General features: G+C 41.1%; 1 protein-coding gene across 2 annotated transcripts in view; it reads left to right on the plus strand.

The window, feature by feature from the left end:
- Klhl8 (kelch like family member 8) overlaps positions 1–13,484 on the plus strand; it is a 67,577-nt gene that overhangs the window by 18,926 nt on the left and 35,167 nt on the right. The window contains exon 2 of one of the 2 annotated variants that reach the window (XM_004629166.2): positions 10,186–10,529. In XM_004629166.2, the coding sequence (XP_004629223.1) occupies positions 10,320–10,529 (210 nt within the window). In that variant the 5' untranslated portion in view covers positions 10,186–10,319. Of the gene's footprint in view, positions 1–10,185; positions 10,530–13,484 lie in introns of those variants that run through there. The other variant, XM_023713064.1, reaches the window with a different exon arrangement.

A 13,484-nucleotide genomic window follows, 5' to 3' on the forward strand; every position in this document is an offset into this window, starting at 1 on the left:
TCTCACTCACTCCCGGGCCTGCGCCCTGGGTCTGTTCAGGATCCCGCGGCCCTCGGTCATCTCACTCACTTGCCGGGCCTGCGCCCTGGGTCTGTTTAGGATCCCGCGGCCTGGGATCCCCCTGTGCTCTGGGTCTGTGCAGGATCCCCTTTTTTCTAGTTCTGTGAAGAAGATTATTGGAATTTTGGTGGAGACTGCATTGAATCTGTAGACAACTTTTGGTAATATAACCATTTTAACAGTATTCAGTCTCATCTTTATTTCATTCCTTTTGCTTGCTTAGTTTTGGTTTGTTCTTTTTTCCCTACAGATATATTATTAAGTTAAAGATTTAAGATCTTTATGATGTTTTGATGTAGGCACTCAGCAGTAAACTTCTTTATTAGAACTACCTTTGTTGTATCCCAAAGATTTTGGCATGTTGTGTTCTGTTTTCATTTGATTCTAGCAGTTTTTTATATTCCCCCTGATTTCTTCCATGGTGAATTGATCATTTAATAGTGAATTATTTAATTTCCTTATGTTGATTGAATTTCTGTTTTCTGTTACTGTTGATTTTATTATTTCATTACAATCTGATAAGATGCAAGAATTATTTCAGATTTTATATATTTGTTGGCTTGCTTAGTGGCCTAAAATATGATGTTTTGGAAAACATTCACTGAGCTGCCAAACAAATGTGCATTGTTGGATGGCATGTTCTTTATACTTCTATTAAGTCCATTTGATTGATGGCATAACTTAACACTTGTGTTTCCTTGTTAATTTTTTTTTTTCTAGATGACCTCTCTTGGTGAGAGTGGAGAATTGAAATCTACTATCACTGTATTGGGACCTCTGTGTCCCTTTATGTTGGATAGTGTCTTTTATGAAGTGGGATGCACTGATGTTTGCTGCATAAAATTGTTACATCTTCTTGATGTAACTTTACCAATATGTAGTGGGCTTCTTTGTCTTATCTAATTTTGTCTTAACATCTGCTGTTTGATATGAATATACCTACTCCTGCTTGCTTTCAGATTTTATTTGCATAACATGTTGTTTTCCATCCTTCGCTTTCCATGTGTGTATGTCTTTGCTAGTGAAGTGTACCTCTTTTTTTTTTCCCAATAATTTTATTGAGAAACAAATAGCAATGAGACAGTTTGAAACCAAATTGGTAGGACAGTTTCAATAATTAACACATTGCATACATTTTTCCTAGTGGTTAATTGCTATACAAGATGCGGACTTGATATCCTATTTACAAACACCATTAGAACATATCCCTCTATTCATTAAGAGAATGTAACTATATGTCTGTCCTAACCACTTTGAATACACAGATACAAAATGGACATTCATCTGTATCCCCTTTTATTGTTAAGTTCCATCATTTAAATATTATAGGTGTGTAAACTCAGCAAAATATTCTAAGAGTTCAGTAATCCATAATAGTATTGTGTCTTCCGTTTCCACTGGCAATGTCAGAAATTGTTGACCTGAGTCCCCTACAGCTCAACATAACACCATGGCTTTACTTCTTATACTTCGTTTTTATACTTTCTGCTGGATGGTTAAGACCAAGGTAAAGCAGGACCTATGCAACAAGAGTTGTAGCTTTTGGATCTGATAAGGTCAGTCAAATCCCCTCAGGATTTATCCTGAGATCCTGTACCTCAGATTGTAGAACCTTTGTCAGCGTCAGCCATGTGGATGAGTCACAGCCATTGCTTGGCCAATGTGCTCTCTGTGAAAGCCTGAGAGGATGTTTTCTCTCCATGTGACTCTCCTTAGGCACACTCTACTTCATCGATCACTTTCCTCTTTGGCCCCATAATCTCCTTGATCAGAAAATTTGGGACACTACTGAGTTACATGACGTTACAGTACAAGTTCTCATATGTCTTGAGTCTTAAGTGACCTTGGAAGGCTAGGGCCAAAATGTTGGCTTTCCTTGCAGCCCTCCCTTTTCTGTATTTTAGGGAAGGGTCTACAGGGTGTTCAGGATCTGCCTCGTAGTGATTCTCCTGTTTTACAGTCTCCCAAGTGCTAGGATTACAGGCATGCACCACCGCACCCAGTCTTAATCACATCTCAGCGGGGTTGGGGCCGGCAGGAGCAGCAACCGTGGCACTCCTTTGTGTTGGTTGTAGTGCATGTGAGAGTGGGATGTTCCTGGTGCTGGGCAGAGTTCTTTGGCTGTGGCCTGGAGGTGGTGTGATAGCTGCAGCCAGGCTTGAATACCCTACTCCTCAGCTGTAGTGGGTGCCTGTAAACAGGGCCAACCAGAGCCACGTAGCTGGGGAGTCCCCCTTTGTAGTCCTTTGTGAACCACCCTCTCTGTAGCAGAGCTTGAGTGGTGTTCAGCGTGCAGTGGCAGGAACCCTATTGGTCCCAGCACTGCCATGACTCCACATAGAGCAGGCCATTACCTTGGCTTCAGAGGACAGCAGCTTGCTGACCTATGCACATCGAGGGCCATATGCTGTGTTCCCTCCTTGTTGTGGCACCTTGTCTTACAGTGCAAGCCTCATTGGGGCTGGGGCTGCACTGCACAGGGATGGCTTTACTCTGGCTGTGCAGTGAAATCTTTGTGTCCCAGAGGTGGAAATATGCAAGCTTTCTGACTCCTGAAGCAGCCTAAACTCTCACACAGCTCGGCTCTTTTCTCACTGTGGCTTCTGGCCATGGTGTCCTGGTGCAGAGAGTAGTATGAGGTCCTTTTTCAAAGCGAGGCAGGGCTGGGGAGATGGCTCAGTGGAATAAGTGCTTCCCTGGCAAGCACAAGGGCCTGAGTTCAATCCCAGGTTCCGCAAAAAAAAAAAAAAAAAAAAAGGTACTAGGGTTTGTGTTTGGGGCCGGGGAGATGGCTCAGTGGAATAAGCGCTTCCCTGGCAAGCGCAAGGGCCTGAGTTCAATCCCCAGTTCCAAAAAAAAAAAAAAAAAGTGAGGCAACAGTGCAGGTCTCAGGTTCCTTATCTAAGGAGCTGTGAGCCTTTGAGGCCCATGATGCAGTCCTGTGGCTTGTGAGGACCACAGTGCTCCCTCTAGGACCTGTGGGGACTGTGAAACTCTCCTGTGTGGTGTGGAGACTGTGACCCTCTCTTGTAGCTACACTGCCAGCTGTGTCTGCACGGGTAAGTGTCCTGCGCTCCCTGCATGCTTTCCTGTGTTGGTGACCAGGTCTCAGTCCCCCATGGTTGTGGGTCTCTCAGTGTTCTTGTTCCCTGTTGCTGCTCACCTCGCCATACAGTGTACACTGTGCCTGTTGGTCTTTGTGGAGAAGGCACCTTTCCCACCGTTCTGCTTTTTTCTTATGCTTGCTGTGGGGTTTTTTATGTCCGTATACATGGGGACACTTAAGTATAGTTTTCCTTTTGTACCGTCTTTGGTTTTGTTCTGTTTTGTTTTTTTTAATGTATTTGGTGTAGGGTCTCATTATGGACCTTGGACTGGTAGTGATCCTCCTCAGACTCCCCAGCAGTGGGACTACAGGTGTGCATCACCACACCCGCTTTCAGTGGCAGACTTGGCACACCTGGGGCAGGGCCAGTGCAGCCTGTGGAGCTACGGATGGAACCCAGGTCCTTGAGCTTGCCTAAGCTGGCATTTAGACTGCCATGCTATCTCCCTGCCCCCCCCCATATTTGTTTTTTTTATAGAATACTGGTAATTGGGAAATATTTCTTCTTTTTTTTTCTGATACAGATATTAAGGAGTAGTTTTTTTTTTTTCCTGTTACCTAGCTTGTTCAAGGCTCACCACCTCCCACACCCATGTTAAATTTCTGTTTAAGTTTGGTAGAATTGGCTTGTGAAACAGTCTGAATGTAGAGGTTGTTTTTCTAACTATGATTAAATTTAAAAAAACAGCATAGTTACATTCAAGAATCTCCCACCATTTAGTAGTATAAATCAGCAATTATAGTAACATCCAAATATTTCTTATCATTTGGAAACATAACTTAGAAGTATAATATTCAGATATTTTCCATTTAGTAGTATAAATTAGCAGTATGGTAATATTCGGATATCTTTTGTAAGCGGATTAAGATAGTTTTTCTTTTTTTGTGTCTGTCTTATTTTAGTTATATAAGGTTTTTTTTTGGAACCAGGGATTGAACTCATACCCTTGCACTTGTCAGGGAAGTGCTTATTCTACTGAGCCATCTCCCCAGCCCCTTGTATAAGGTTTTTGAGATTCATCCAGGTTTTAGCAAGTCCTCAAAACTTAAAAGCTACCGAAACTTATCCAAGAGTTAACCCAAATATTACTGTAACTAGTCCTATGTTCTGTGATACTTAAGTTCCCTGACAGTGGGCAGGTGTTTCTTTTTTTCTTTTTCTTTTTTTTTTGCGGAACCAGGGATTGAACTCAGGCCCTTGCACTTGCCAGGAAAGTGCTTATTCTACTGAGCCATCTCCCCAGCACCTGGGCAGGTCAGTTGGTCGGTTGGTCGGTCAATCGTTTGATCGATCTGTCGGTCTTTTCTTGCTAGATGAAAACATTGTGTTAGATGTTTATCATATTGATCTTTCAAAAAAAAAAAAAAGCTCTTGATTTTGTTTTCTCTTTTCAATCTTTCTGGTTTTTGCTCAGTGTCTCCTTATGCTTCTTTTGGGATTATTTCATTTTTCTCTCCTCATTACTTAAGATAAAATCTTAGGTTATTGATTTAAAACTTGTTTTTGAGAATATACTTCTTTAAATTTCCCCTAAAGCACCACCTTAGCTGTGTCCCACAAATTTAAATGTTTTCTTTTCCCTTTGTTCAGTTAAGAATGTTCTCTGCACTAGGGTCTACTCAATAGTAGTGGCTTGCCTAGCTCACTTGAGGCTCATCCCCTCCCACACCCATGTTTTAGTTTTTCATCTTATTTCCTCTTTGCTCAGTGCTTTATTTTTAATTTAATTTAATTTTTTTTTTTTTTTTTTGGTGGAACCGGGGATTAAACTCAGGCCCTTGTGCTTGCCAGGGAAGCACTTATTCTACTGAGCCATCTCCCTGGCCCCTTCCCCTTGGTGCTTTATTTAAAAGTGTATTTGGCTTTTGAGCTTTTGGAGGTTTTTGTTTTGTTTTTGACAGGGTCGCACCTTTTGGCCCAGGCTGGCCTTAAACTCACATTTTCTTACCTCCATTTCCTAAGCCACTGGAGCGCCAGCCACCACTGGCTGCTAGTGTTGTTGAGTAGTTTCTTTAGAAATGGCTCACCAATTAAACTTCTTGCCTTGAACAAGGAATTGGATGAGACAAGGTACAAACTGTGCCAAAAATTTACTTGAAAAATGATGAGCTTGGGGGTGAGGGAAAAACTGGCTATGCAGAACAAATTTGGGCCAAATGAGAGAAAAGGACAAAAAGCAAAAATAAGGGCCAGGCAGATAGCTCAGCAGATTAAAGTGCCTGCTTAGGCCGACTCAGGGTTTAATTCCTGTGTGCTGTGCTGGCTCCGCCCCCGGGGCACCTTGAGACAGTGATTGGTGATTGTGACTGGGCATGGTGGGATGCACCTGTAATCCCAGCACCTGGGAAGCTGAAAACCAGATCACTACGAGTCCAATCGGTGTAGCAAGACCCTGTAAATCCCGTACTAAATACATTTTTTTAAAAAAGCAAAAATAATATCCCCTGTATCTGGGAGACATGGTGTAGGCACTGAAGAGTCACAGTAGCAGGCTCCTCCTGGCATCTGTGTCCTAATGTGCAGGCCCCGTCTCATGGGAGCTCACTAGAAGTTCTACATGAGGTCCTGGCAGTTATTTCGTGCTGTCTTGGGATTTTGTACTTGACAGGACCCGCTTGTTTTTCCAGGGCCATAGGCTGCTGAGCTTGGCTGTTATCTTTTTTTTTTTTTTTGTAGAACTGGGGATTGAACTCAGGCCCTGCGCTTGCCAGGCAAGTGCTTATTCTACTGAGCCATCTCCCCGGCCCCCATTGGCTGTTATCTTTTATTCTGGTTTAATTCACTTATGATTAGAGACCATAAAGGCAATGCGTAATGTTTTCTTTTTTCTTTTTTTTTTTTTTTTAACATTTATTTATTGTGTGTGTGTGTGTGTGTGGCCAGCTCAGCCCACCAGGGGGCGCGGCTGGCCGGCATGTGGTGCTGGAGGATTGAACCGCGGTCCCTGTGCTTTGCCAAGCTTGTTCCAAGTAGGTGCTTTAGACCACTGAGCCATCTCTCCAGCCCCGCGTAATGTTTTCTAATCTGTGAGCTATTAATTGACTTAGGATGTGGTTTATGTGCTCCATGCTATGCCCACTAGAAAACAATGTATATTCTGTTGTTGCTGAGCAGGAGTGTTCTATAAATGCTCCAGTTAATAGTGCTCTGTTAAGGGCTGGGGAGATGGCTCAGTGGAATAAGCGCTTCCCTGGCAAGCGCAAGGCCTAGTTCAATCCCCGGTTCTGCAAAAAAAAAGAAAAGAAAAGAAAAAAGAAAGAAACTTTTGGGCCAGGGAGATGGCTCAGTGGAATAAGTGCTTCCCTGGCAAGCATAAGGGTCTGAGTTCAATCCTCGGTTCTGCCCCCCCAAAAAATAAATAAAATAGTGCTCTGTTCTTTTATATTGTTGCTCATTTGCTGTCAGCTACTTTTATAACGGAAAAGGAATGTTAAAATCTCTTTATGGTAATTGTGGAATGTTTTGGGTTTTTTTTCTTTTAGCATTGTTACATTTTCTTTTGTCTTTTGTACCTTTGATATTGTGAGTATTGATGTATAGAGCTGCATCTTTTTTTTTTTTTTTTTTTTTTTTTTTTTGTGTGTGTGTGTGTTTGTTTTTTGCGGAACCGGGGATTGAACTCAGATCCTTGTGTTTGCCAGTCAAGCACCTGTCCTACTGAGCCATCTCCCCAGCCCCAGAGCTACATCTTTTTGCTAAATTGACCCTTTTATTATATACAGTATCTTTAGTGTGTGTGTGTATGTGTGTGTGTGCACGTGCGCGCATGTGTGCAAGCATGTGTGTGTCCAGTGTTGGTGATCAAACCCAGGGCTTTAGGCATACAAGGTACTTGCTTTGTCACTGAGCTGTATTCTCAGACTTACAAAGAAAAACTGGTAAAAATCACAGAAATTTTGCCATCCTAACATTTTGGGGGGTACTCAGGATCCAAGCCAGGGGCTTGTATGCTAAGGGCGTGCTGTACCACTGAGCCACACAAGTGTCTATGGCTTAGCCATGTTCAAGGGGCTGTGCTGCAGATTGCTGGAGTGTTTGCATTCTGCATATTGAAACTCTTGTACCTATCAAAGGCCCTCCTTCCCTCATTCCGGCTGTTGGCAGCCACCATCTTTTTTTTTTTTTTTTTTAAATAAAGTTACTAGTACATTTTAGGTACACATAGTGATCACATTCCTCATAGGGAATTTGTACCTATAAGTGATATATCTTGGTTCTTTTTTTTTTTTTAAGTTTATTTTCTAATTTTCCCCATATCCCTCTCCTCACTTCAACCCTTTTTCCTTTGTTATTTATAAAAGTGTTTCCTTTTATTCCTTTTCTCATTTTTTTCTTTTTCCTTCCTTCCTTTCCCCCTTCCTAGTTGCCCTTTCCATTTGAATATTTTCTTTCTTTTTCACAGTATCTGTTACACATTTTGGTCTTTATTTCCACGTCCAGTTTCTCACACCAGAGAAACAATTAAGTATTTTTATATGTCCGATGTTTTTCACTTAAGAATGTGGTCTCAAGGTGCATCCATTTATCTAGAGATGTCTCAAGTTTAGCCATTTTTATGACTGAGTAGTACTCCATTGCATTAAAGAGACCACATCATCTATCCATTTATTGGTTGAGACCATCTTATTTTCTGAGTTTGAGTGTTTTAGATGGCTCATGTAAGTGGAATTAAGCAGTCTTTGTCTCTTTGTGTTGACTTCATTCACTTTGTATAATGTCCACAGAACTTATTCATGCAGTAGCATGGCAATACTTTCTTTGGGGGGGGGGATGCGTAGTACTACATTGTAGATAAAGCACATGTTCTTTGCTCATCGTTGATGTACATTTATGCTTCTTCCATCTCTTGTGTGTTTTGGATGTTATGTTGAATGTGGGTATGCAAGTAGTATCCTTTTGAGGTTCATTTTTTAATTCTTTTGGACATAACCTAGAAGTGGATATCTAGATCTTATTGTAACTCTGTTTCTAAATTTTTGAGGGATAGCATACAGTTTCAGTTGCAGGTACACTATTTTACATTCTCATTGACAATATGAGGGGTTTCCAAGTGTTCTCATTCTTGAATATGCACACTGTCATGTTCTCTGTCTCTCTCTCTCTCTCCCTCCCTTTCTCCCTCCCTCCCTCCCTCTCTCTCCCTCTTCTTTCTTCCCTTATTTCTAATATGTGGTGATATTACAGTTTTGATCCACATCTCTCTCATGATTAGTAAAGTTGACCAATATTCCATATACTTGTTGACCATTTGTGTATCCTTTTTTTAAATGTATTTAGTACAGGGTCTACAGGGTCTTACTACACAGATTGGACTCATAGTGATCCTCCTATTTTTAGCCTCCCAAGTGCTAGGATTACAGGGGCATGCCACCATGCCCAGTCTGTCTCAGTGTGCCCCAGGGGTGGGGCTGGCACAGCACGCTGGAATCGAATCCCAGTCCTGGCACCTGCCTAAGCAATCTCAATCTGAAGAACAGAGGGACAGAGGAAGAGCCAGAGTCTACTGTCTTCTCCAGAGTGCCTCTCCTTCTGATCTATCGCCTTCCAGTGATCACCTCTGGAAGGCTCCTGCACCCCTGGCAGCACGATAGGCTGGCCACCCAGCCTTAATCCTTGGGCCTTGGAGGCAGCACACAGACCAAGCTATAGTGGTTTCTGCAGTCTCTTTCTGTTGTGTGCCATGGCTCTTCACATGTAGTGGCTTCAGGTAGCACACATGCGTCCTCTACAGTTCCTGAGTCAGAAGCCTGGGCACAGGTCATTTGGGCTGCTGTAGAAGGTTAGCCAGCTTAAGTGCTCCAGCCCACATGTCTGCCACAGAAACCTTAAGAAGTTGTTAATAGCTCCATGGTGTAGTCTTTTTTTTTTTTTTTTTTGCAGAACCGGGATTGAACTCAGGCCCTTGCACTTGCCAGGGAAGCGCTTATTCCACTGAGCCCTCTCCCTGGCCATGGTGTAATCTTGTAGTGACCAGTTTGGCTCCTGTCAAAAGCTGGAAAATTTTGAGATTAACAATAAGAAAAGCAAAGGGGCTAAAGTTTAAATTTCTAGAACTGCATGAAGTACAGTTTTCTATCTGAAAGTCACCAGTATTTGCAGACGTGGTTCAGTTTCCTAAGCACTTATTATACACTGCTGTATTTTACATAATCTCATGATAGTCCTGTAAGAGGGCAGGTATTCCTATTCTTAGATGAAGAAAATGAGAGCTAGTAAAGCTTCCTAAAAAGATCAAACAGCCAAAGTGGTGAAATGACAGCTTTAGCTTAAAATCTTGTGTTCTTACTAAAGTAGAATGATAGCATAGGATTACTGATGGTGTATATATATCAAATATGTTTTGATAATGACGTTTGTTTTTATTTGTAAATACTAATTTTATGTAAACATGCAACTGACTGAGTTCAATCCCCAGTTCCACCAAAGGGGGAAAAAAAAAAAAAGTGTAAATGAATCTAATTCAATCAGTATACCTTTCTGTTTTCCCTTTGCATCAGTGAATAAAGTTTCTTAACTTTGCCAGATGTGGTGGTGCACACCTATAATCCCAGCACTTGAGAGGCTGAGGCAGGAAGATTGTTGTGACTTCAAGACCAGCCTGAATGGCAGTGAGACCCTGTCTCCAAAAAACAAAGTTTCTCAACTCAAAATTTTTAGTCTATAACCTCTCTTTTTGAAGACATGGGACGCCCTATCTTAGTGTCATGTGCTTTTTGAGTTGCCCAGGCTGGCCTCAAACTCTAGGAATCTTTTGCCTTAGTCTCTGGGATGCATGGGTTACAGGCATGTACCACAGCCGTGGCGGCTGGGTCATGTGCTTTTGAACTGTTCTCAGATTAAATTTTAAAAAAAATTCTTTTGCTGATATTAAGTAGTTGATAAAGTGAATTATGGAACATAAATAGCATAAAAATTAGGTATTTTGCCAATAGTAGGTATGGTTATTTTACATTAATAATATTGATAAAGTCTAGTTACCAATGATAATCTTTTTCTTACGTGTGCTTTGTACTTTCAGTCTCAGCAAAGTGGCAGTTCAGTGTGTTTTAAAAACTGAAGATTAGCGGCTGCTACCCTCTGTCTTCTCGCCTTTTAACAAAGAATAAATGGGGTGTTGGAGAAGAAAGCTAAATTAGAATAAGAGTTTTACAAATGGCTTCAGAATCAGTGACTGGGAAACCAGCTCGGAATCACTTCCCAAAAGGGAAAAGGCAGCAGCATCCCATAAAGAACAGATCTCCAGTGAGTGACTGCGATGGCGAGGACTCCTTTATCTTTGAAGCGAATGAAGCCTGGAAAGATTTCCACAGCTCTCTTCTTCGATTTTATGAAAATGGAGAACTCTGTGATGTCACACTCAAGGTGGGCCTGCCTTTCTTACTTGCCTCAGCCCCTCAGTGTATTGTGACAAAGTATGGATTTCTGTCGTCACACATGTACACACTTTGCTGCTGTACTCCTTAAAGTTAGAATGACTTTAATCTCAGTCTCATTTTATTGAAAGGCAAAGGATTAAAGGGAGGGTAAATGAGGAAGGGCTAAGATGAGATAAAATACTAATTTGATGTTGATATTTATTAATATTTAATTCATTTAGTTTCTGAAAGCTCTGGAACCCTAGAGCAACAAACCATTATAAATTAATGTTTAAAGATACAGTCTTTCAACTTCTGAATTAAAAAGTCTTGATTTTTTTTTATTTGATTAAAAGTAAAGAATTTTTGATGGGGCTGGTGAGATTGCTCAGTGGTCTAAAGTGCCTGCTGAGGCAAGCTTAGGCAGGCACAGGGAACTTCAGTTTGATCCCCTGCACCACGTGCCACACAGGCTTGCCCTTAGGGTGGGCTGAGCCAGCCAAAAAAAAAAAAAATTTTTTTTTTTTTCTGGTTATACCTGTACTACTGTTTTACTGAACATCACTATTCTGGTAGTTTAGCCTCTACTTCATTGTTTCCATCTGTTAAGTGAGATTTTAAATATCTATGTGTGATAATGAAATACAGACATTCCTCATTGATGACCTAGCTCTGTTCCTGCAAGTAGGTCGATAAATGGTTCTGAAATAAGGAATTGTATATAGCATGTATACTATAGTATTCAGAACGAAGAACTGGTCAAAGGAAACGCTAGCTTGACAACTTTGTGTTTATTGCATAATTCTTACGTAGTACTATAATATATAACAACATAGAACTATACTACTGTATTGTATAGTACAATTAGCCAAAATTACCAAATAAGTGTACCATACAAAAAAGACATTGAAGCTCTATAAACGAGATTTACAGAACTCTACAAAAAAAGACAGTTGTAAATCTAAGCAGTCATTAAACATGTGGGTCATTAAACAAGGAATAGCTGTAGTCTATTTAGACTCGAATGAAGGCCTCAGTGAGCTTTGTCTGCGGTCTCCAGGATCGTGTTGCTTTTCCAAAGTCTTAATAACATTGGAAGGGTGATCGAGCAGCAGGCAGCCTGTGTGCTGAGGGTTTCCTACACAGTGAAGGGCTCTGCATGGCGCTCATTTCTGTTTGGTGATTCATGTGCACCCATGCATCATTCTCCACGTGCAGTTTGCCACTTCGGGATCTCTTTGATCTTGCCGTCTGCTTCTGAAGACACAAGTTCTCAGAGCTCACGATGTTGGAATGATGAGTTGAGGGCTTCATTGGGGAATCAAATAGAGGACTTTCAATAAAAATCTATAGGGGCCGGGGAGATGGCTCAGTAGAATAAGCGCTTGCCTGGCAAGCGCCAAGTGCGAGGGCCTGAGTTCAATCCCCAGTTCCGCCAAAAAAAAAAAAAAAAAAAAAAAAAGTCTATAAAGGGCTGTCACATTCTACTGTGGGTAACTTATCTGTCATGTCTTTCCATGGTATTCTTAAGTATTTCTAGGCCCCAAAGTATTGAGAGGAAAACCATTATGTAATTCTGTTAGTTCTGTGTAAAATTTAGCCAGCTGTATATTTTAGGTAACATTTAAGCTGTTTGATCCATGTGATACATTGTTTAATTTAATGGCATTGTTCTAATTTTAAGTCTAGTGTGACATTTAATAAGCTATACTGTCTTGACAAAAATGGAAGAAATATAGATTATTTGAATTTAGATTATTAGGTCAGCATACCAATGATTATATGCAAAATATTTAGATAGAATATTATTGATTTGACAAATTTTAAATTGAATTTCAGAATACTTTTTTTAAAAAAATTATTTATTTGTGTGTGTGTGTGGTGGGGGCCAGCTCAGCCCACCAGGGGGCACGGCTGGCTGGCATGTGGTGCTGGGGGATTGAACCGCGGTCCCTGTGCTTTGCTAAGCTTGTTCTAAGTAGGTGCTATAGACCACTGAGCCATCTCACCAGCCCCATCAGAATACTCTTAAAAATATATAAACTTTCTTAATTGAGAAACACAGATATAGCTATTTTAGGGGAAGTTGGACAATGTCAGCCATCAGTTGAAATGAAAAACTTGAGAATCTGTGGTGGAGCCTAGCTATAATATATTTGAAGCAGTTGCTTAAGTCATTTAGAAACAAACACTCTACTAAGGATTGACTATTGCTTTTATTTCTTGAATGGTAAAATTAGGATGATGATTAATTTTTGGTGAGATACAAATGAGTTCTTAAGTGTAAAGCCCTTAGGATTGCTTGGGACATACTACCGATAAGCTGTTATGATTGTTATATATACTGGTAATCCAGGAGCAGCTGGGATTGTCTAGGCGTGCTTTCATACTGGATAGTGAAAATATTTTTTTATATCTTTTATTTATTTGATACAGGGTCTCACTATGCAGTTCAGACTCACAGTGATCCTCCTGTCTTAGCCTTAGCAGCACTGGGATTATAAGTGTGTGCTACCACGCCCAGGTTCAGTGGCTGGCATGGCTCACCCTGGGTTTTGGGGCTTATTCTACTTTTGGGGCAGGGCATACATTAGCAGGGATCAAACCCAGGTCCTTGCCCTTGCCAGGCAGGTGCTTAGACCACCGAGCTATAATTTTAAAGTCATATGTCCAGGCTGGGAAGGTAGCTCAGTGGCCTAAGCCTCTTTAGTTCGTATTCTAAAGTTGTCAAATACTGGCACATAAGCCTGTGATATAATCAAAACACTAATTGGAAAATTGTTGAAATAGTGCTATAGTTGTGCTTCTTAATTGTTTGTGACAGTGTGCTAGGGAGACTAGATAATAGCTATATTAAAAAGGGTCTGGGGGCTGGAGAGATGGCTCAGTGGTCTAAAGCACCTACTTGAAACAAGCTTGGCAAAGCACAGGGACCGCAGTTCAATCCCCCAGCACCACATGC

This window comes from Octodon degus, unplaced genomic scaffold (genome assembly GCF_000260255.1).
Source record: "Octodon degus isolate 3935 unplaced genomic scaffold, OctDeg1.0 scaffold00028, whole genome shotgun sequence".
NCBI classification, from domain to species: domain Eukaryota; kingdom Metazoa; phylum Chordata; class Mammalia; order Rodentia; family Octodontidae; genus Octodon; species Octodon degus.